The 21,841-nt window shown below is 41.3% G+C and overlaps 1 protein-coding gene across 1 annotated transcript in view; it reads left to right on the forward strand.

Annotated features, from left to right (window-relative positions):
- The window catches only part of LOC124285411 (dynein axonemal heavy chain 6-like), a 102,217-nt gene that overhangs the window by 61,510 nt on the left and 18,866 nt on the right, over positions 1-21,841 (forward strand). Inside the window, exons 52-75 of the mRNA XM_046721635.1 lie at positions 114-284; positions 657-824; positions 1,146-1,235; positions 2,854-3,051; positions 3,272-3,637; positions 4,022-4,203; positions 4,340-4,448; positions 4,681-4,806; positions 4,926-5,020; positions 5,146-5,305; positions 5,533-5,664; positions 6,395-6,490; positions 6,887-7,027; positions 9,525-9,740; positions 10,161-10,279; positions 10,795-10,906; positions 11,151-11,272; positions 11,802-11,931; positions 12,616-12,730; positions 12,998-13,134; positions 13,353-13,863; positions 14,251-14,506; positions 21,014-21,021; positions 21,125-21,343. Coding sequence (XP_046577591.1) covers positions 114-284; positions 657-824; positions 1,146-1,235; positions 2,854-3,051; positions 3,272-3,637; positions 4,022-4,203; positions 4,340-4,448; positions 4,681-4,806; positions 4,926-5,020; positions 5,146-5,305; positions 5,533-5,664; positions 6,395-6,490; positions 6,887-7,027; positions 9,525-9,740; positions 10,161-10,279; positions 10,795-10,906; positions 11,151-11,272; positions 11,802-11,931; positions 12,616-12,730; positions 12,998-13,134; positions 13,353-13,863; positions 14,251-14,506; positions 21,014-21,021; positions 21,125-21,343 — 3,979 coding nt within the window. The remainder of the gene's footprint in view (positions 1-113; positions 285-656; positions 825-1,145; positions 1,236-2,853; positions 3,052-3,271; positions 3,638-4,021; positions 4,204-4,339; positions 4,449-4,680; positions 4,807-4,925; positions 5,021-5,145; positions 5,306-5,532; positions 5,665-6,394; positions 6,491-6,886; positions 7,028-9,524; positions 9,741-10,160; positions 10,280-10,794; positions 10,907-11,150; positions 11,273-11,801; positions 11,932-12,615; positions 12,731-12,997; positions 13,135-13,352; positions 13,864-14,250; positions 14,507-21,013; positions 21,022-21,124; positions 21,344-21,841) is intronic.

Below are 21,841 nucleotides of genomic sequence, written 5' to 3' on the forward strand. Positions count from 1 at the left end.
CATAAAAGATATTTGTCTCCTCCAAGCAGGATGGGCTTTATATTTTGTGGACCAGTGGAAGAAGGTCTACACCAGCCTTTAGACTAGTTTAAAACAAACAAATACCTCCTCAGGTGATCCAGGGACTGCTGCAGGCCCATGAGTCGGTGATCGTGGGCAAGGAGAACTGTGCCCAGCTCCTGGCCCACGAGGCCACCAGAGTGTTCCATGACCGACTGGTCAGCAACGACGACCGACTTGTATTCTTCCAGATTCTCTCCGACAACATGCATGATTACTTTAAGGTTAGAGTTAATTAAGGTGGATGCTTGGATTCACAGCAACTACCACTGTTCAGACCATTTGGATGTCCATAATGGCCAGCAAATACATCATTTCCTTGATGTAGAACTGTAACTACATCGCATCTTCTGTTTACACTGTTCGGATAGAAAGTACAGCTAGGCTGATAAACCAAGCATGTAATCATCCCAATGTTATAGGAATACTATTTGAATTCTGATGTCTGCATATTATATATGTAGTGGTTTGTTAAGCTGAATATAATCATATTGATTACTGGTTCTTTGAAACAGGTCTGGTTAATGTAATGATATTACTTGTGTCTATTTACCTAAAGTAGGTCCTGTACTTGAGTGTTTAAATTCTGCCTATAGGTGACCTGGACAGCAGAAAAGCTGATGACCGACTCGGTCCTGTTTGGGGACTTCTCCGACATGGATGATGGGACTGTGCAGAGGGTATACAAACCCCTCACTGACCGGGTCAAGCTGACCAGGGTCCTGGAGGAGCAGTACATGACCCTCAATTCCGGCAACACCAAGGTGGGAACACCGGCTGTAGTCGTCATATTTTAGATTTGTTAGAGTCAAATGTGTAATGCAAATTTCGGGAGAATATCAGAACTTCAACCACTTCCAAAGTTGGTAATGTATATGTGTACTTCATCAAGTAATGAAAGAAGAAGACATTTGAAATTAAAATTGTGTGAAATGACGACATTAACTTGAAAGGAACTATGGCGTAGAATCAGGCAGGTGACAATCTAATTCTAAAATTAATTACAGCCTCCTTAGAATACTTAGCACAGTTGAAATATGGATTATGGTAGCTATATTGGTATTAACAGCTATGTTTGTTTGTAGGCCTCCAAACTTGTGTTCTTCAAAGATGCAGTGGAACATATTGTCCGAGCTGCCAGAGTCTTCCGACAACCAGGAGGCCATCTCCTGCTGGTGAGTCAAGGACTAGGAATAGAACTGAATCTAATAGAAGAACCTAGTACAGTTGCTATGTTCATGTTTATCTGTTCTACATGCTTCTTTTCATGGATGTTTAACTTGACATTTCCACACCTGTGTTGAGATGAGTAACTTTCTAACTGAAACTGAAAGTGTTGTTACAGTGGGTACTACAGAATGGTACCTTGGGTACATGTATCTATAGCACTACAGCTGCAGGACGGGTGTGTTCTGGGTGTTGTTATAGTGGGTACTACAGAATGGTACCTTGGGTACATGTATCTATAGCACTACAGCTGCAGGACAGGTGTGTTCTGGGTGTTGTTACAGTGGGTACTACAGAATGGTACCTTGGGTACATGTATCTATAGCACTACAGCTGCAGGACGGGTGTGTTCTGGGTGTTGTTATAGTGGGTACTACAGAAAGGTACCCTGGGTACATGTATCTATAGCACTACAGCTGCAGGAAGGGTGTGTTCTTGGTGTTGTTACAGTGGGTACTACAGAATGGTACCTTGGGTACATGTATCTATAGCACTACAGCTGCAGGACGGGTGTGTTCTGGGTGTTGTTACAGTGGGTACTACAGAATGGTACCTTGGGTACATGTATCTATAGCACTACAGCTGCAGGACGGGTGTGTTCTTGGTGTTGTTACAGTGGGTACTACAGAAAGGTACCCTGGGTACATGTATCTATAGCACTACAGCTGCAGGACGGGTGTGTTCTGGGTGTTGTTACAGTGGGTACTACAGAATGGTACCTTGGGTACATGTATCTAAAGCACTACAGCTGCAGGACGGGTGTGTTCTGGGTGTTGTTATAGTGGGTACTACAGAATGGTACCTTGGGTACATGTATCTATAGCACTACAGCTGGAGGATGAGTGTGTTCTGTGGTGGGCAAACAGGTTCCCTCACAGGCTGCTGGTGTGCCAACACCCTGGGAAATCTATCACTGCCTTGCATGCTGGAGATGGAGAAATATATATCCTAACAAAATATGTAATATTTTTAAACCTAAGTCACCACTTATTGCAACAACATGTTGCAATACTATACAATTATTGACTGGTGATGAGGTCAATACCTGTTTTTACGATGTCAGAACAGGTATTGACCGAATTCACCAGTCCATTATTGTTCTATTATGTAATTACCGAAAAAAAGCTTCTAAAAACCAAAACATGTCTATTGAGTCAAGAAAAGTGATTTTATTTTCGCTACAACCCAATAACGTTATGTCAACAATACTGTGACATGTTATAATAGAATAATGTCATAGCTTGACATCAAAATCTATTTTTAGTAACTCAAGTCAATATGACTTTTGCTTGGACCTGGGTCCTGGGACCTGAATGAACATGCTTTTCTGTCGACTGTCACGTGACCGCCTCTAGACCAATCAGGTAGCCGGAAAAATATGCTTACATAATAATTTGTGTTGTTAAACTCCGTTTTGCAGACTGATCAAAGTTTTAGTGCAATGCAGTGGTAAACCAGGGTAAATTTCTGCATTATAGCTTAGTCAAGGTACATTTCTGTAGATTGCTATTCAACCACCTCTACAATCAAGTCACAATCTCTACCATGCGTGTGTTCCCCCTGCAGGTGGGACTGGATGGGACGGGAAAGTCCACCATCATCCATCTGGCCAGCCACATCGCCAACTGTGAGCTGTTCCGCCTCTCTCTACACAAGACGTACAGCATCCCAGAGTTCCGTGATGACCTCAAGAAGGTGTTTCTCAAGAGTGGTGTAAAGGGCATCAACACAGCCTTCCTGCTGACTGACTCAGACATTGTCAAGGTAGTTCATCCTAGATTATAACTGATACATTAGTGTCTGGTACCTACAGCAACAGTATCCCATCATCTCTTCATCTCTTGATATGTTAATATACATGCAGGTTTTGAACAATAATGGAAGCCCAAACTCGATGACTACAAGTTTATGATTTTTTAAATTTGCCTTTTTAAATGGTCTGATTCTCAATGTTATATACTAACTCAAGTACATACATTACCAGGAAACATTCCTAGAAGACATCAACTGCATCCTGAACTCAGGTGAGGTGCCCGACCTGTTTGACAATGAGGAACTGGATGGCATCAACATGGATCTGAAGGGGGCAGCAGCTGAAGCAGACATCCCCGACACCCGCTCAGCTGTGTACCAGTTCTTCATCTCGAGAGTGAGACGGAACCTCCATGTGGTCCTCACCATGAGTCCGGCAGGCGGGATATTTCGACAACGGTGCCGCATGAATCCCGCCCTCATCAACTGCTGTACCATCGATTGGTACGATGAGTGGACGGATGAAGCTATGCTCAGTGTGGCCCAGGTCTTCTTCCAGGACACAGAGTTCATCGCTAACCCCAAGTATGATCTGGAGGTGAGGATGATATTCAGATTAATATCAATGATTCGATTATTTACATGCAAACTATGGAATATCAATTACCAAATTTGTCTTTTATTCCAAACATCATTTTCAAAGCTGCTACAGTGATTGTAATCATGGACTTTTTTTCTGCAGCCTAGTGGTTAAGCTGTTCACTCGTCACGCCATAGACCCGAGTTCGGTTCCCTACATGGGCACAATGTGTTGAAGCCCATTTCTGGTGTCCCCAACCATGATATTGCTAAAAGCAGTGTAAAACTAAACTCACTCACTCACACACTTAGTCAAGGCTAGTTCTGATGTGATAATTCTGGACTGTTGTTTTCTGTAAAATATCCTGTAATATTAATGTGTGTTTCCCCATGATGGCTGCAGGTTCTACAGGAGCGTGTGGCAGAGACGTGTGTGGAGATACACAGGAGCATCACGGACAAGGCGGCACAGTACTGGCGGGAGATGAGGAGGCACTACTACTCCACGCCCAGCAGCTACATGGAACTTATTAGGCTGTACTCCAAGATGCTCAGGGACAACAAGAGGGAGTTCATGAATAACAGGTTGGTCACACAACAAGAAAATATTTTGGTTAGGCAAATAACAGTACATGAAAGTAATTGCTGGTTTTCAAATCATATTGACACAGGGACTCCTTCCAGCCTTAACCAATCTGTGACAATGTTTTTCGTTTGCCAGAGATCGTCTCCAGATTGGCTTGTTCAAACTGTCTGAGGCCAACTCGTTGGTAGGAGTGATGCAGGACGAGCTTGTGTCCCTGGGACCAAAGATCGAGGAAAAGGCCAGGGTGAGGATGACATACTTTCTGGAATTGGTCTTACATGCAGATAAAAGAGAACAATAAAAGCAAACTTAAGTCTGCCATTGGTTCTGTTTCTGACTAATGTTATAAGAAATACTAATTGAATGTTGTATTTTAACCTTCAGTGAGGCAAAGGATAGGGGTCCACTTGTACATTGTAGGCATATAGTGACAAAGAGTATTTGTTCACATTGTTCTGTTCCAACCCTGACTGCAGGACACGGAGGTGCTGCTGAAGCAGCTGGAGAAGGACCAGGATGCTGTGGAGCAGGTGCAGCAGATCGTGGAGGAGGAAGAGGGCATCATGAAGAAGGAGACGCAGATTGTACAGGACTATGCTGATGTAGGTACACCAAGATGGAGAGTGTCCATGTCTAATCTGGAGGTCAGATGCAACAATCTGAAAAATGTTCATGCACTTTTCTTGGCTAATGTATAATCAGAAATGTTTTTTGATTTCAGGAATGTCAGCTGGACCTTGCCTCTGTTCTGCCAGCATTGCAAGCAGCCATCAACTCCCTGGAAACTTTGGACAAGGCATCAGTTGCAGAAATCAGGTAAGGTTACTCGGAACAAGGGAATTTACAAGAAAAAGAAAAGCAATAATGATATGTTTGAAACTCTGCTACTGCTGTTAGAGACTATCATGATATGTTTGTAACCCCTCTCTGTTGTTGTCCAGGGTGTATTCAAGTCCACCACTGCTGGTGGAGACAGTCATGAATGCAGTGTGTGTGCTCTTCCAGAAGAAACCAGATTGGTCGACTGCCAAGCAAATGCTGGGAGATCCAAATTTCCTGAAGAAACTCCTTCAATTTGACAAGAATAGCCTTCCTGATAAAGTAAGACATTTTAAAGACTCCTGTCAAAGTCATGAATCTAATTGTTTTGTACACTTTCTTTAACTTCACTTTATCAATTGATAGCTATTCACAGTTCAAATGTATTTTCTAGCCAGCTACTTCATTTTCTGAAAAGGTTCATGTCCTTAAGTCAATATCTAAGCCAACTGTACTTTGTCAAGGTAATGTAAGACAGTGTTTGATGTTGTGATGCCTATCTGTTCCAGGTGTTCACAAAGCTGAGGAAGTACTCCAAGAAGCCCGACTTCAACGCTGACACTATAGGGAAGGTGTCTAAAGCCTGTCGCTCAATATGTGAGTGGGTACTTGCACTGGAGCACTACAATGAAGTCTACAAGGTCAGTTTAGATTGTGTACTCTTGTGTAACCTGTAATTGATTTAGTTCTTGATTGTCATTGTCAGTTATTAACAGGGTACTACAGAACTAAGGGAAACAACTCATAACCCTCTCATAGTTAGCATCATCCAGGGTTATAATCAGTTGCATGTGGATAGTTTAATCATCTTAAATGATGTCATGACTTCTTCATTGTTCTTTTTGATTTGACTGCCTCTGTGGTGTAGTGGTTAGAGCGTCCGCCTGGAGAGCGGGGTTCGCGGGTTCGACCCCCAACCGCGTCATACCGAAAAGACGTTAAAATATGGTACTTGTTGGTCCCTGCCTGGCGCTCGGCATTAATGGGTACAACAAGGACTGGTCGGTTGGGGGTCAGTATAATGTGTCTGAGGGGGGTATTCACGCTTAACTGCGGCTTGGTATCTGAGTGGGCTAGCACTATAAAACCAGCTTCAGTCTGGGCTTGTACAAGCAGCTGCACCTACACATACACACGCATGCACATCGTCATATGAGCAAAATATTCTCCAGCGCAACGTTAAACCCAATTTCACCTCACCTCACCTCTTTCTGATTTATAGCATTGCTACCATATGTAACCTATCATTGTATCAAACCTTTTTCAGGCTAACAGCTGAGAGAAAATGCCAAGAATGTAATATGAAGGAGGTCCTTTTTGTTTCACAATTATATCTTTCTGTTCATGCTTTTTATTGTCACCGTGTTACAGATGGTGAAGCCCAAACAGAAGAGAGTGGAGGAGGCTAAGGAGGCTCTCAAGCTAGCTCAGGATGGCCTTGCTCAGAAACAGGCTAGCCTCAATAAGGTTGGCAATGTTCAACATTTAAGAAAGCAATTTTAAATTTGTTTTGGGGCACAAACTACACCTACTGTGTACAACCCTTCAGTTAAAATTATCTCTCCAACCTTGATTATACTTAGTATTGGTTCTTGTGATTTCATCTCATAACTTCTGATGACTGTGTGCACAGACAGGATAGAGTGATGGGAATGGATGGGCCCAGGTGAGACATAGGAATATGCTGTTTAGAACTGCTTCTTTTAGCCATAGCTGTGCTCATTGATTTAGCCAAACTGGTAAATACATGTATCTGAGACGATCATCATATTGTTGTTCCCCCTACGTGAAGCTGACATGCTGTGGTGTCAAATACTACTCCAAGTTGTATCAGTGAAACAACTGATGTGTTGTATGTGTCAGATTGAGGACCACCTGAAGATGATCCAGCAGCAGTACCAGGACAGTGTCAACCAGCGGGAGGCTCTCAAAGAACGCAAGAAGACTACAGCTCTACGTCTAGAGCGGGCCTCGGTGCTTGTCTCAGCTTTGGCTGATGAAAAGGTACCTGAGTTAGATCTAATGGGTTTGTCCTACGACAGACTTTAATGAGTTGAGAATAATGTGACAAAATTTCTACTAAATATTCCTCTTCCAAGCATTCTACTAACTGTTCCTCCTCCAAGCATTGTACTAACTGCTCCTGCTCCAAGCATTCTATTAACTATTCCTCCTCTAAGTTTTTTACTAACTGTTCCTCCTCAAAGCATTCTACTTAATGTTCATCCTCCAAGCATTCTCCTCCAAGCATTGTACTAACTGCTCCTGCTCCAAGCATTCTACTAACCTTTCCTCCTTCAAGCATTCTATTAACTGTTCCTCCTCCAAGCATTCTTCTAACTGTTCCTCCTCCAAGCATTCTACTAACTCTTCCTCATCCAAGTGTTCTACTAACTGCCCCTCCTCATCCAAGCGTTCTACTAACTGTTTCTCCTCATAGCATTCTACTAACTGTTCCTCCTCCAAGCATTCTACTAACTGTTCCTCCTCCAAGCATTGTACTAACTGCTCCTCCTCGAAACATTCTATTAACTATTCCTCCTCTAAGTGTTCTACTAACTGTTCCTCCTCAAAGCATTCTATTAAATGTTCCTCCTCCAAGCATTCTCCTCCAAGCGTTGTACTAACTGCTCCTGCTCCAAGCATTCTATTAACTATTCCTCCTCCAAACATTCTATTAACTATTCCTCCTCTAAGTGTTCTACTAACTGCCCCTCCTCATCCAAGCATTCTAACTATTCCTCCTCCAAGTGTTCTACTAACTATTCCTCCTCCAAGCATTTTAATAACTGTTCCTTCTCCAAGCATTCTACCAACTGTTCCTTCTCCAAGTGTTCTGCTAACTATTCCTCCCCCAAGTTTTCTACTAACTGTTCATCCAGCATTGTACTAACTGTTCCTGCTGGAAACTTTCTACTAACTGTTCCTCCTTCAAGGATTCTACTAATTACCCCTCCTCCAAGCATTCTACTAACTGCTCCTCCTCCTCCAAGCATTCTACTATTTGTTCCTCCTCCAAGGATTCTACTAACTGTTCCTCATCCAAGCATTCTACTAACTGTTCCTCCTCCAAGTGTTCTACTAACTGTTCCTCATCCAAGCATTCTACTAACTGCTCCTCCTCCTCCAAGCATTCTACTATTTGTTCCTCCTACAAGCATTCTACTAACTGTTCCTCATCCAAGCATTCTACTAACTGTTCCTCCTCCGAGCATTCTACTAACTGTTCCTCATCCAAGTGTTCTACTAACTGTTCCTCCTACAAGCAGTCTACTAACTGTTTCTCCTCCAAGCATTCTAGTAACTATTCCTCCTTCAAGTGTTTTATTAACTGCTCCTCCTCCGAGCATTCTACTAACTGCTCCTCCTCCAAGTGTTCTACTAACTTTTCCTCCTCCAAGCGTTTTACTAACTATTCCTTCAAGCCTCCTACTAACCTGCTCCAAGCGTTTTACTAACTGTTCCATTCTCCAAGTGTTCTACTAACTGCTCCTCTTCTCCAAGTGTTCTACTATATGTTCCTCCTCATAGCATTCTACTAACTGCCCATCCTCCAAGCATTCTACTAACTGTTCCTCCTCCAAGCATTCTACTAACTGTTTCTCCTCCAAGCATTCTACTAATTGACCCTCCTCCAAGCATTCTACTAACTGCTCCTCCTCCACTAGTAACTATTCCTCCTCCAAGTGTTCTACTAACTATTCCTCCTCGAAATGTTCCTCCTCCAAGCATTCTCCTCCAAGCGTTGTACTAACTGCTCCTGCTCCAAGCATTCTACTAACTTTTCCTCCTTCAAGCATTCTATTAACTGTTCCTCCTCCAAGCATTCTACTAACTGTTCCTCCTCCAAGCATTCTTTTAACCCTTCCTTATCCAAGTGTTCTACTAACTCTTCCTCATCCAAGTGTTCTACTAACTCTTCCTCATCCAAGTGTTCTACTAACTGTTTTATCCTCCAAGTGTTCTATTAACTGCTCCTCCTCCAGGCATTCTACTAACTCTTCCTTATCCAAGTGTTCTACTAACTCTTCCTTATCCAAGTGTTCTACTAACTCTCCCTCATCCAAGTGTTCTACTAACTGTTTCTCCTCCAAGTGTTCTACTAAATGTTCCTCCTCCATGTGTTCTACTAAGTGTTACTCCTCCACGCATTCTACTAACGCTTCCTCATCCAAGTGTTCTACTAACTCTTCCTCATCCAAACATTCTACTAACTCTTCCTCATCCAAACATTCTACTAACTGTTCCTCATCCAAACATTCTACTAAATTCTTCACTCCAAAGTTTGTTACCACCATACAAGTGCTCTTGGGTTTCACCAAGTGGTACATATCTGAGCTCTTCATCACTTTTGGATTTCTTCCCATGAAACTGAAATGCTCTGATATAACAAATATTGTTCACACCTGTGTTAAAAAATACGCACTGACTTCTCCTTCAGAAAGCATTGAGCTAATTCTGCTGCTCCAGATGTTGTACTATTTCCCTTCTGCTGCTCCAGGTGCGATGGGCAGACTCAGTGAAGGTCCTGGACTTCAAGCTGCAGGGGCTGGTAGGAGATACCCTGATGGCTGCTGCTGGAGTTGCCTACCTTGGTGCCTTCACTGCTCGCTACCGCAGAGATCTCACCACAGTCTGGTTAAAAATGTGTGGCGACCGAGATATCCCCATCTCACAGGAGTTTGATCTTGTCAAGAGCATGGTGGATGCGAATATGGTGAGAAATATAGATCAGTAATGTTCAGTTATGGATAGTTTTCAGCAACTTGATTTTAAGTTTCTTACATTTAGGATTTTGCTGAGAGAATCAGTGAACTTCCTGATCTGACAGATCTAGAGGAAATTTGAGGATTAGACAAACTCATTTTTATCAGTATTTTACTTATTTTTTAAGTATAACAGTCAAAATGTGCAACAAACCTTTTATATGAATAAGAGAACAAAATGAGTTCAACATCCCAAAATATATATATTGTCACATAATTTATTTATTTTTAACTTTATTCCCCCAAAATGGGACATTACAACTGTAGTTTGTAATTAAAATTTCAAACTAAAATATCTCTTGACGTCTATCAAGGACCTCACCCAAAATTTATATTTTCTTCAAAATTGTGTTCTAATTGTTTGTCTGCAGGTTTTGAAATGGCACAACGGTGGTCTGCCAAGGGATACCCACTCGACGGAGAATGCTGTGTTTGTGAAGAAAGCCAGGAAATGGCCACTACTCATTGACCCACAGGGACAAGCAGTCAAGTAAGTTGAATAGCACCAGCATGTATGTAGCAGTTGTAGTCAGGTGTGATCTACAATGTTTTACCTTGTCAAGCAGTTCATGAGTAGTATGGTAGAAACATGGAAATGTAAAGTTAGCACCTATGTTGTTTGTTGGTTTGTTTATATATTGAAATCATGACATTGTGGTCTGTACATAAATAAGTCTGGACCAGACAAACCAATGATTAATATTTGCAATTATGAACATATTTTGTCTGAATTACAATGACATGCAATTGACCAATTCACCGAGCCCTACCTTCCAGAACTGTTTTGTTACCTGTTCTACTCTGAAAAGCCCTTCGGGTTTATGGTTTGGGGACAAATACAGCCTGTTACAAGAGTGTTCTGGTAGGCTGCCTCAATGTTAAAGCATTTGTCTGTCTCACTGGATGCCCGGATTCCATTACTTTATAGGTACATTGTGCAAAGGCTGTTTGTTCTGATCAGCGCCCTGATATTGTTCAAAGTGATGATGACATTTGTTTCTGCAGCTGGGTTCGAGAGATGGAGGGCGTGCGACTGAAGGCGATGACGGCGACAGATCCCAACCTGATGAGGACCATGGAGACAGCTCTCCGAGTGGGAGACCCAGTGCTCATCAGGGTAATCACACCACTAGTCTCAGATCGTGTTTTACCGTAGCCATTTTCTGGGCTGTTTTGTCAGTGTGACATTGAACAGCGAGAGAAATTAGTTACAGAGTTAAATGTGTACACCAAGCCGTCTCTTACCACACTGACTAAGGATGTGGAATGAAATGCAGTGCATGACATCTACAAACATGTTATGTTTGTGGCTTTCATAAAAGATGTCAGATTTAAAGTCCATGTTTCTGAATTGTATTCAGGACGTAGGAGAGGAACTGGATCCAGCTCTTCGCCCCATCCTGCTCCAGGAGACATTCCGACGTGGAGGACATCTCATCATCAAACTGGGCGACACGGAGATAGAGTACAATCAGAACTTCAGGTAGGGGGATATCTGTGGCTCATCCAGGTGTCTGGGGATCTGTTACTACACCTGTAATCCCACAACTGGTTTTAGGTCAATGTCTGTTGGGAACGCTTACAAAATAACACTATCTGTACCCTTGATGAAGAATGATATTAAGTCTTATACAACTAGTTGCAGCCGAGTTGTAAGACATGGTTCCTGTAGATCTGTCTCCGCCTCAGAGTGATGTCCCTTTTTGTTGACATCATGTCAGAGACACGACTTAAGAAACCTGATCCTATCTTGAGAATCTATTTGTGGACCCACTCTGAATAAGGCTTTCTCTTTTTAGTGACTGCGATATATATACTGTCATTAACGGTAGCGTCTTTTCTTCACTTAAAGAATCCATGTTACCGAGTCATAAATGAGAATACAAGAGATATGAGTTGCCTGCAACTTAAGACTACACAAAAACCAAAGTTGTTACGATCTTTATTGCTACAAGTTGTTGCTAAAAGTTGCACACCTTGTTGTGAAATAAGGTGAACACTTGTGTTTGTAGATTGTATCTGGCATCCTCCATGGCCAACCCCCACTACCTGCCCGCTGTCTTCATCCAGGTGAACATCATCAACTTCACCGTCACCTTTGACGGTCTGCAGGAACAGCTCCTGTCTGCAGTGGTCAAACAGGTATACACCTCACTAGGCTTGTCTCCTACTGACAGATGGTTGCCAGTAGACTTTCCTGCCTCAGTTTCACAGCTTCATTACCACTGATACTTGAAGACATGTCATGAGTGAATTACATTAGAGAGCACTGTAAATCTTCCAATGACAGAATATATCAAGGGTATAAATGGAATACTATGATTTAGTATTGCTGATGTGATGTAAACGTTTAAGTCACTCACTCACTATGATTTATAACACAAATTAATATGTATGCCTGTACATTTTGAAAATGTTGGTGTATTGTGCTTTTCAAAACCATGCATATTTCCATTTTGTTGGCAAAGTTTACTCAACGTACAAGTCAAAACGGACTATTAAAATTATGATATTAACACCTGAATCCTGTAATTGAAAAAGGCTGAACTTACCACAATCAGATTCTTACATATATAGTGTGTATTAGGCATTAATTGTGATCAGAGCATCATCCAACAAAATGTTGGACAAAGTGGTGAGATGTGTTCAAATGGGAAGTAGTCTGATGAGTGGATAAATATTTATGAGATTCAAACCAAGTTTAGGATGAAATAATGCTTTCAATATTTTGCGGTACCTATCGCATTACATGCATATTTATTGCATTAAATTGCAATACAAAAGTGAGGCCAATACCTATCTCTAGAATCTCTATCCCATGTACAGGAACGCCCCCAGCTGGAGTCTCAGAGGACTGGGCTGCTGGAGAGTATCAGTAATGACAAGCAGTCGCTGCTTGACCTGGAAAACAAGTCCTTAGGACTCTTGCAGAAGTCGGATGGTAAGTGGATTGTAGTATTCCTCAGGTGTTTTTAAAATGTTACATGCTCAAATTACGATGATGAGAGGTATTCACATAGTTCAAGGTTGTTTTTGTTCATATATAGCTTTCAAAGTCACGATATGTCTGAAATACTGCCGGTGTGACTTAAATTTTAACTCACTCACACGCTACAATATATGCTGCATAAAGGCATTATGATGCAGCTTGGCATGCGCCAATACTGTAATGCAACTTACCTTGTATTGTATCGTGGTGTATGTGCAGGTCACATCCTGGACGACCAGGTGCTGGTGGAGACACTCCAGAAAAGCAAGGGAGTGTCAGAGGAGATCTACCAAAGAGTGGAACAGTCGGTGGAGACTGAGAAGAACCTAAACCAAGCCAGGAAGAGATACCTCCCAGTAAGTTTGTAACTCATTTTACACCTGGGAAACCAGTGGAATTAACCCTCAGTTAAGTCTTAGGATAATGAGACCCGAAGAATAGCTTTCTTACCCTTTAATGGTTTGATTCAAATTGTATTATGAACTGCTCTAAAAGTATGAGATGATGATACCCTTTAGAGATGATGATATGTTTGTAATGAAATGAAGACTACTGTTTTCATCTTTCATTCCAGGTTGCAACAAGAGGAGCTGTGTTGTACTTTGTCCTGGCCGAGCTGGCTACCATTGACGTGATGTACCAGTTCTCACTAGAGTGGTTCCAGGACATGTTCACAGCCTGCATCACCAGCAACGCTGACCAGTCCTCCACCTCCACCACCCCCTCCCACTACTACAGCGGCGTCATCAGACCGACCAGCGCACGCGGCCACCATCAACCAAGTCCACAGCCTACGAGTGATGTCCTCACATCCATGGACAACCCGGAACAACTGATGAAGCACCTTCTCAGCATGATCGACCGTCTGACTTCTAGCATCTACCGTGTTGTGTCGGTGGGCTTGTTTGGACATCACCAGCTCACCTTCTCCTTCATGCTGGCCAGTAGTGTGATGCGAGCCAACTCTCGGTATGAGGACAGTGTCAGTCACCTGGACAAGATCAATGAGCTGGAATGGCAGGTATTCCTCCAGGGCAATATCATGGCCAGCATGTTGGATGACAAGACTCTGGCTGAGAAGGACGGTAAGACTGCACATACTGCTAATGCTATGAGACCTTGTTTCAACAACAGACAAGTCCAGGTCTTGTTCTCTATAGATATGACTTTGATTTGACTTTGACTTTTCATATTTGGTCAGTTCGGGATCGAAGTCAGCTCTGGACCAATAAATACAGTTCATGAATGATATGGTTAGCTTGTAGTCAGGATAAGGAAAAATTTCATTTGCTTCCAGATCCACAGGAATTAGTTGGAATTTACCATGATTTTGATCCTTGGTTTGTCCATTGGTCTCGCCATATTGCTACCTTTCAACTTTCCTCCATCATTAAGCTGACATGCATGCTGCAATATAAGTATGTTTCAAAATGGGCAAATTGTCTCATTCTAATATGTATTTCTCTGCTCAGGACTATCGCCAATGGAGAGGTTGGAGTCCGAGGCCCAGGCAGGAGATCCTAACTCAGACAAACACAAACAGTTGCCAAGCTGGGCAGCAGATACAACATGGAGACAGTGCCAGCATCTGGATGCAACACTGCCAGCCTTTGACGGTCTGTGTCGGAGCATCATGTCACACGCCCAGCAGTGGAACAGCTTCATGACTGCAGAAGATCCATATAGCCTCATGAGTCTTCCTTTCAAGGAGGAGGAAGGTAGGCCACAGTCATTAAATATTGGATTCATGGAGCTTGATTACAGCATGGTGTATACAGTATGTTTGGCCCTTAGGGATTCCTGAACAGAAAGGTCCCCAGTATCCCATAGTTGTTGTAAGATCCAACTAAGGTCAGATCAGGTCAGGCTGTGTGCCTTGGCAGATTGTACATTATTGTGCCTGATGGTGTGGACAGTTAGTCATGCTTTCAGTCAAAGGTTGCATGGTCCAGATTGATTATTTAGAGACTGTCATGGTCAAGCTGGGTTTTCATGTCATAGTTAAGCAATATTTAGCCACTCACTCAATTTGTTTCTAGCACTGACTAGATTACTCCCACATTGCTGACTTTTCCTTATCCTGACTCATGCTCTTTTGCTTGTCTTCTTCTTCTTGCGTAACATAGTGGAACACTTGTATCTCCCTAATTGAAGCTCCCTTCAATTTAAAATCACTAATTAGTATTCACCACGAGTTACCTCCCTTCCACAAGCTGGAACGAGGGCTTCACCTCTACCCATGTGCCTCACTCTTCTCCTTCGCCCAGTGAGCTGGACGAGAGCTCTGTGTCTCCCGACACACTATATCCTTTGAATTATATTTAGTTAGTTACCTCGTGATAGACATCTATAGAGGTTTAGCTAGTATCCTTCAACGATTATATATTGATATTTAGTCGCTTTTCTACAGTTTATTCATGGACGCGTGTTTGTTTCAGTGGATTACGCTGATGAAAATTCTGTACTATTGCAGATTACGCTTTTGTATGCTGCTGCTGATCCACCTTTTATATGATGTACGGCGCCATGTTCATTATATTCACATTGCAGTTGCGTACTAATTTATCCAATTCTACCTTTTATTAATATTTACTTTGGCGCTTGGCACGCACAGCAGATAGGTCGCGATGCAGAGTCTAGTATGACTGATACACCGAACCCTCGCCAGTCTACTGCTGTTGGCCGACTCTCCCCGTGGTGTTCCGCTAGAGTGGTGGAGAGGTGTGGACGAGTCCGCCATCTCCAAGAAGCATCCTGCTTCCCCAGACATCCCATCGCCGCAGCAGAAGACTAGAGGGTTTTCTACTACATCTCAACAGCCGAGATCTCCTATCATCGAAGTTTGGGCCTGTATGATGATCAGCCGATCATCATACCTGATGTACATCAAAAGATTGACCGATGTCGGCACAGATCAGCATGCAGCCTGATGTACCAACGCTGATATTCGATGATCGCCCTGAGGGTCCCATCATTACCAACACTCAACGCAGACGCCGCGACACCCAGGGCAGCGCCGAATTCTGAGGGAAAATCAACGAAGTCTACTAGGACTTTTCAACCGAGATTGTTCCAGCCGATGACCTGGACCTCTACGATGATCAGCTGATCATCATCCCGACGCACGCCACAAGAAACGACCGGTGACAGCTACAACGACATCAGCAGAGATCACCATGCAGCCTGATGCCTCTACACTGATGTCGGACGATTTTCCTGTGGACCCCTCCATTAACACCGCAGATAAGGCACCGACGACCTCGTCGCAGACCATCCCTGAGGACCTGATGCGGCAAATTATGACCATGATGGAGGACCACTACAGACTGCATAAGCAGGGACCGAGCCTTCGCGAAGGCTCCAACGTGACAGCACCCCAGAGGCACCCCCGCCAACGAAAGCAGCCAGGACGATGTCACCTTCGCGAAGGAAGTCACGGACCACCTTGACGAAGGACCTAGATGTACAGCTTCGCAAGGCGAAAGGACCTTACAGCGAAGGCGAAAGGACCTAGATGTACAGCCTTCGCGAAGGCGGGAAGGACCTAGATGTACAGCCTTCGCGAAGGACTTCGCGAAGGCAGGATAGATCATCACCATATGCGGTTTCATCCCTAGATGTGGACTCGGACCATCAGACATCACGGAAGCCTTCGCGAAGGTCATATCGCCGCTCCCCGACCGACGCAGAGGAAGCTTCAAGGCATGCGCCGAAGGACACCTGAATCCAGATCATCATCATCTAGAAGGACATCGAGGGACTATACAAGAGCTTCGCTAAACTATCAACGCTCCCTCACAAGTCTCCGGAGAAGATCAACCCATAGACAAGTTGATCATCGATATCAAGTATAAGAACTACAATCGATATTGGTTCTGTTGAATCCATGACGAGACGTATGTTCGCTGGCCTAAATAGATCTAGAACGATCAATTAGACACTTATCACCAGACTTCGTGAACACCTACTTCTGAAAATGATAAGATGATCCATGCGCCCCTACTTAGGCAAGCGCTTCACCGATCCCACATCCTGTTAAACACAGAGGCTGTTCGCAAGCAAGCCATATATATATATTATATATATATATATATATACTAATCGGGTTTTGACTCGATACCTTCGCGATGGTCGCTAAGGCTAAGTGGCTCCAAGTCTACTTCACCCAGAAGATCTAGAAGGGATACTTCGAGAACTTCGCTAAGTCTCCGGCGCTCACCGAGGAAGTCTCCTCCAAGGTTTCTATATACTCAGCCACTCGCCATATATAGCTACCGCCAGTCCGTTTCAAGACGCCGCATAAGTTGATTATCAACTGTATGCCAGATGCCGTCTATAAGCCTACGCGAAGATAATTGTTCAGGCTATTTACAACACAGAACGTCGCTGTATTATTTAGTCAACGACATTTCATAGATCTTCACAGAAATCAACTATTCCGTGATAAATTGCTAATATGCAACCCGGACGACGATACGATTATCTACATGCGTGACCATTACGCGATATCTGCAGACAATTCAATATCGAAATTGAACAGCAGCCTTGTTACAGCGTAGTATAACTCTTAATCGTCAAAGTTTCTGAGAAGAAATATGGACAACAAGTTCAATGTTAATTCTACAATTATGACGATACATTCATGTATACAGTCTACAAGCTCACAACTTGCAAGTTGTTTGTACCCTTATATAGAAGGAAGTCGGAATTATATTCAAAACTGAAATTACTTTCACGACAACCAGGAAAATAACCTACCCAGCATAAAATTACAGAGCGAGATATTTCGCTACCGGAGGTTTTTCGGCGGTTACCATTAACCCTCAAACACGTGGGTCACCGGATAACTTCGAAGCTACGGTGAAGACCGACGCTTATGCTAATATCAACGCATTTACAAGAATTTATTCAAGGTGGGTTTTTTCCCGCTACACCGTGACATCACAGCTGGTATTATACAGAATCAAAATGCCTTGTTCTGATTGGACCATGAGGGACAACGACTCCACGAGAGGTCGATCTCAATTCACAGTTCAAGACTTACGCCACAAGTGACAACTATATATCAGTGAACGAGCAAGCCTCATTACAGTCCAGTTAACCTGAACATTCATGATTAGACTGCCTTCTTCAGTTAGAGACCTCCCCTGTCAAGTTAAGACGAGGGATCGGCAGTCAGGCGATTTTACATAAAGTTCAACGAGGACAGACACACCTGGTTGTGCACCTACATCGCCAAGGACTTCGTGAGCTTAATTACCTAGACGAAAGATACAAGTGGATCTAAATCCACAGCGCTTCAGACTACAGCTGAATTTCATCGTTTAACTAACACAACTAGATGGTTAGTAAACCTACTAAGCTTCTGTTTGGAGAATAAAACGGAAGTTTCACGCCCAACCTGGGATATGAATATAGTGCTCCAACACCTCACAAGTGAGGTTTATGAATACGCCTTGATGACATACTTGGACCCCATGATACGATGATTCTATCAATGATGGCCAGCAAGAGCACTGTAAATTTATCTCCACCGAACCAAACAGGAGGAAAAAAAAAAATGCAACAGATTATTTCCTCTATCATCAACTTACGAGAGTGAAGTCTCATGTACTATATCTCCGCTTGATCAGAACTGTCATACTACGTGCATATGCGGATGGACCTATTCGACCCTCCATGAGCTTAATACTCATGATATTAGAGCTTAACTTCTACAATTGTTCTACACAAATGTGATTGAAATAATGGAGGGTTTATTTCTGAAACTGATATGGTGGTTGCAAACCATTATCTGAGAGATATCACCACCGAGGACGCCTCAGGTATACACCAATTCGATCCCATGGTCCTCGCGACAACAGCTGACAGTTCTCGGAGAAGATAAGTCAATCTAACAGATTTTTACTTATCTTATAACAATACTAAATAGCTTCATGCTATATATAATTTACTTAAGTTCCTTTTATCATCACAGTACTATGATTATTACATCATACAATATATAAGTTAACAACTCTACAGAGTTTGTTATTATATATATTTACCTTAAGTTATTCATATCTTAAGAGTAATACTATGGTAACATGATAATTGCATTAGCTAACAAACTCTACAGAGTTTTTATTATTTTATAATGTAGCTTAAGTTAATTAAGCTAACAAACTCTACGGAGTTTTACTATTATATAGGTAATTTAAGCTAATTATACCTTAAGCATAGTACTATACTCATATTATTAAAATATATTAGCTAACAAACTCTAAGGAGTTTTGCTATTATATAGGTAGCTTAAGCTTATTCATATCTTAAGCTTAGTACTATGTTTATATCATATAAGTAGATTAGCTAACAAACTCTAAAGAGTTTTTTGCTATTTGGCTTAAGTGTCATCATATTTCTAAGCAATATGGTTATATTATAACATGTATTAGCTAACAAACTCTACAGAGTTTTAGCTATTATATATGTAACTTAAGCTTATTCATATCTTAAGCTTAGTACTATGTTTATATCATATAGGTATATTAGCTATCAAAACTCTAAAAGAGGTTTTTTGCTATTATATATTTCGCTTAAGTTTCATCATATTTTAAGCTTTATGGTTACATTATAACATGTATTAGCTAACAAACTCTACGGAGTTCTTGCTATTATATATGTAGCTTAAGTTTTCCTTCATAAGCTCAATACTAGGTTTATATCATATAAGTATTTTAGCTAACAAACTCTAAAGGGTTGTTTTCGCTTATTATACAATTAGCTTAAGTTTCATCATATCTTAAGCAGTATGTTTACATTATAGTAGATAGCTAACAAAACCTCGACGGAGTTTTGTTATTATATATATATAGCTTAAGTTTAAATATCTTAAGCTCAGTACTATGTTTTTAACATAAAAAAAAAAAGAAAAAAAAGTATATTAGTTAATAAACTCTAAGGAGTTTATTTTGCTATATACATTTAGCTTAAGTCTAATCTTATCTTAAGCTAGTACTATGGTTACATTATAAACATATTAGCTAATAAACTCTACAGAGTTTTTTGGCTATTATATATGTAGCTTAAGTTAATTATATCTTAAGCACAATACTATACTCATATTGTAAAATATATTAGCTAACAAACTCTACGGAGTTTTGCTATTATATATGTAGCTTAAGTTCATTATATCTTAAGCACACTACTATACTCATATTGTAAAATATATTAGCTAACAAACTCTACGGAGTTTTGCTATTATATATGTAGCTTAAGTTAATTATATCTTAAGCACACTACTATACTCATATTGTAAAAATATATTAGCTAACAAAACCCTACAGAGTTTTGCTATATATATGTAGCTTAAGTTAATTATATCTTAAGCTCAGTACTATACTAATATTATAAAAATATATTAGCTAACAAACTCTACAGAGTTTGGCTATTATATATGTAGCTTAAGTTAATTATAGCTTAAGCACAGTACTATACTCATATTATAAAAATATATTAGCTAACAAACTCTACAGAGTTTTTGCTATTATATATGTAGCTAAAGATTATTCATATCTTAAGCTCAGCATTATATCTATATCATATAAGTATATTAACTAACAAACTCTAAAGAGTTTGCTATTATATAATTAGCTTAAGTTTAATCATATCTTAAGCTTAGTACTATGTTTATATCTTAAAGTATTTTAGCTAACAAACTCTAAGGAGTTTATACTAGCATATTAACAAGCTTAAGTGTATTAGTCTTAAGCATTGTATTAATGTTATATATACTTTATCATAATAAGTACATGGTAATAACCTTTATATGGCAGCTGATAAGTTAGCAGCAGGAATTCATCAGTTCAGTGCCTTTATGAAGTTCCCATAGGGTTATTACAATCATCACAGTTCAAATCACTAATTATTAAAAATCCAAAGTATTAGATATTCCCACCTCCGCTCTGTAGGATTCTACAAGCAAAAGAGCATGAGTCAGGATAAGGAAAAATATGTAATTTTTGGAATAAAATTGATATTTTATACTTATCCTGACTCATGAGGTCAGCCCTCCCATCCTCCCCCACATAACACTTTGGATTTCCCTGTAAATTCAAATGTTGGGCTCAGTATATGAGGAGAGAGTGAGGCACATGGGTAGAGGTGGCTCTCGCTCCTCCCCGCTTGTGGAAGGGAGGTAACTCGTGGTGAATACTAATTAGTGATTTTAAATTGAAGGGAGCTTCAATTAGGGAGATACAAGTGTTCCACTATGTTCGCAAGAAGAAGAAGACAAGCAAAAAGAGCATGAGTCAGGATAAGTATAAAATATCAATTTTATTCCAAAAATTACATTTTTGAAGGAAGATGTCCGTCCAGGTGTTGTGTTCCGATGGGAAGATCTGACCAGTTTCCAGAAACTGATCCTGGTCAAGGTTGTCCGACCAGACACTCTGACTGCTGCAGTTGCCAAGTTCATCCAGTCTCAGCTGGGTCCAACATACCTCTCAACAGGAGCCTTTGATCTGAAAGAAATTTATGAAGACTCCACAGCCAAGACTCCCTTGATCTTTATATTGTCTCCAGGTAAGCGTGGCAGTTCATGTACAGCTGTTGTGGTTGGACCTTGAGGGGCCTGAAAGTGACTCCAACCATGTACCGGTCTCATATGTGCTTTCTGTTAAGAGGAAGAATCTCAAGTTCTCAAGAAATATTTACACAGACAACAAGTTGTCTGTGTTCTTTTGAGATAGATTTCTTAAAAAATCAAGACCCTCTAAAAATACAAGTAAAAGATCTTGTTGGTATAAAACAATTGTCACTTCATGTATTCCATGGGGATTTCAGGTCCCCAGCAATTAAAGGATCAGGTAAATAGGGCTCTGGGATGTGGTTGATTGCCTTGATTGACTGCTAGGGATGTTGTACAAAATATCAGTCACTGGTTTGTCTGGTCCAGACTGGATTATTGACAGGCTGTTGTGATTTAGATATATTTCTAAATGCTATGATAAGCATAAAAAATAACAACAACAAAAATCCTTCACACACGTAGCACTTGACAAATATTTTGTGAATTCTGTG

The sequence above is a fragment of the Haliotis rubra genome, unplaced genomic scaffold (genome assembly GCF_003918875.1).
Source record: "Haliotis rubra isolate DU_JTF1 unplaced genomic scaffold, ASM391887v1 Scf36, whole genome shotgun sequence".
NCBI classification, from domain to species: Eukaryota; Metazoa; Mollusca; class Gastropoda; order Lepetellida; family Haliotidae; genus Haliotis; species Haliotis rubra.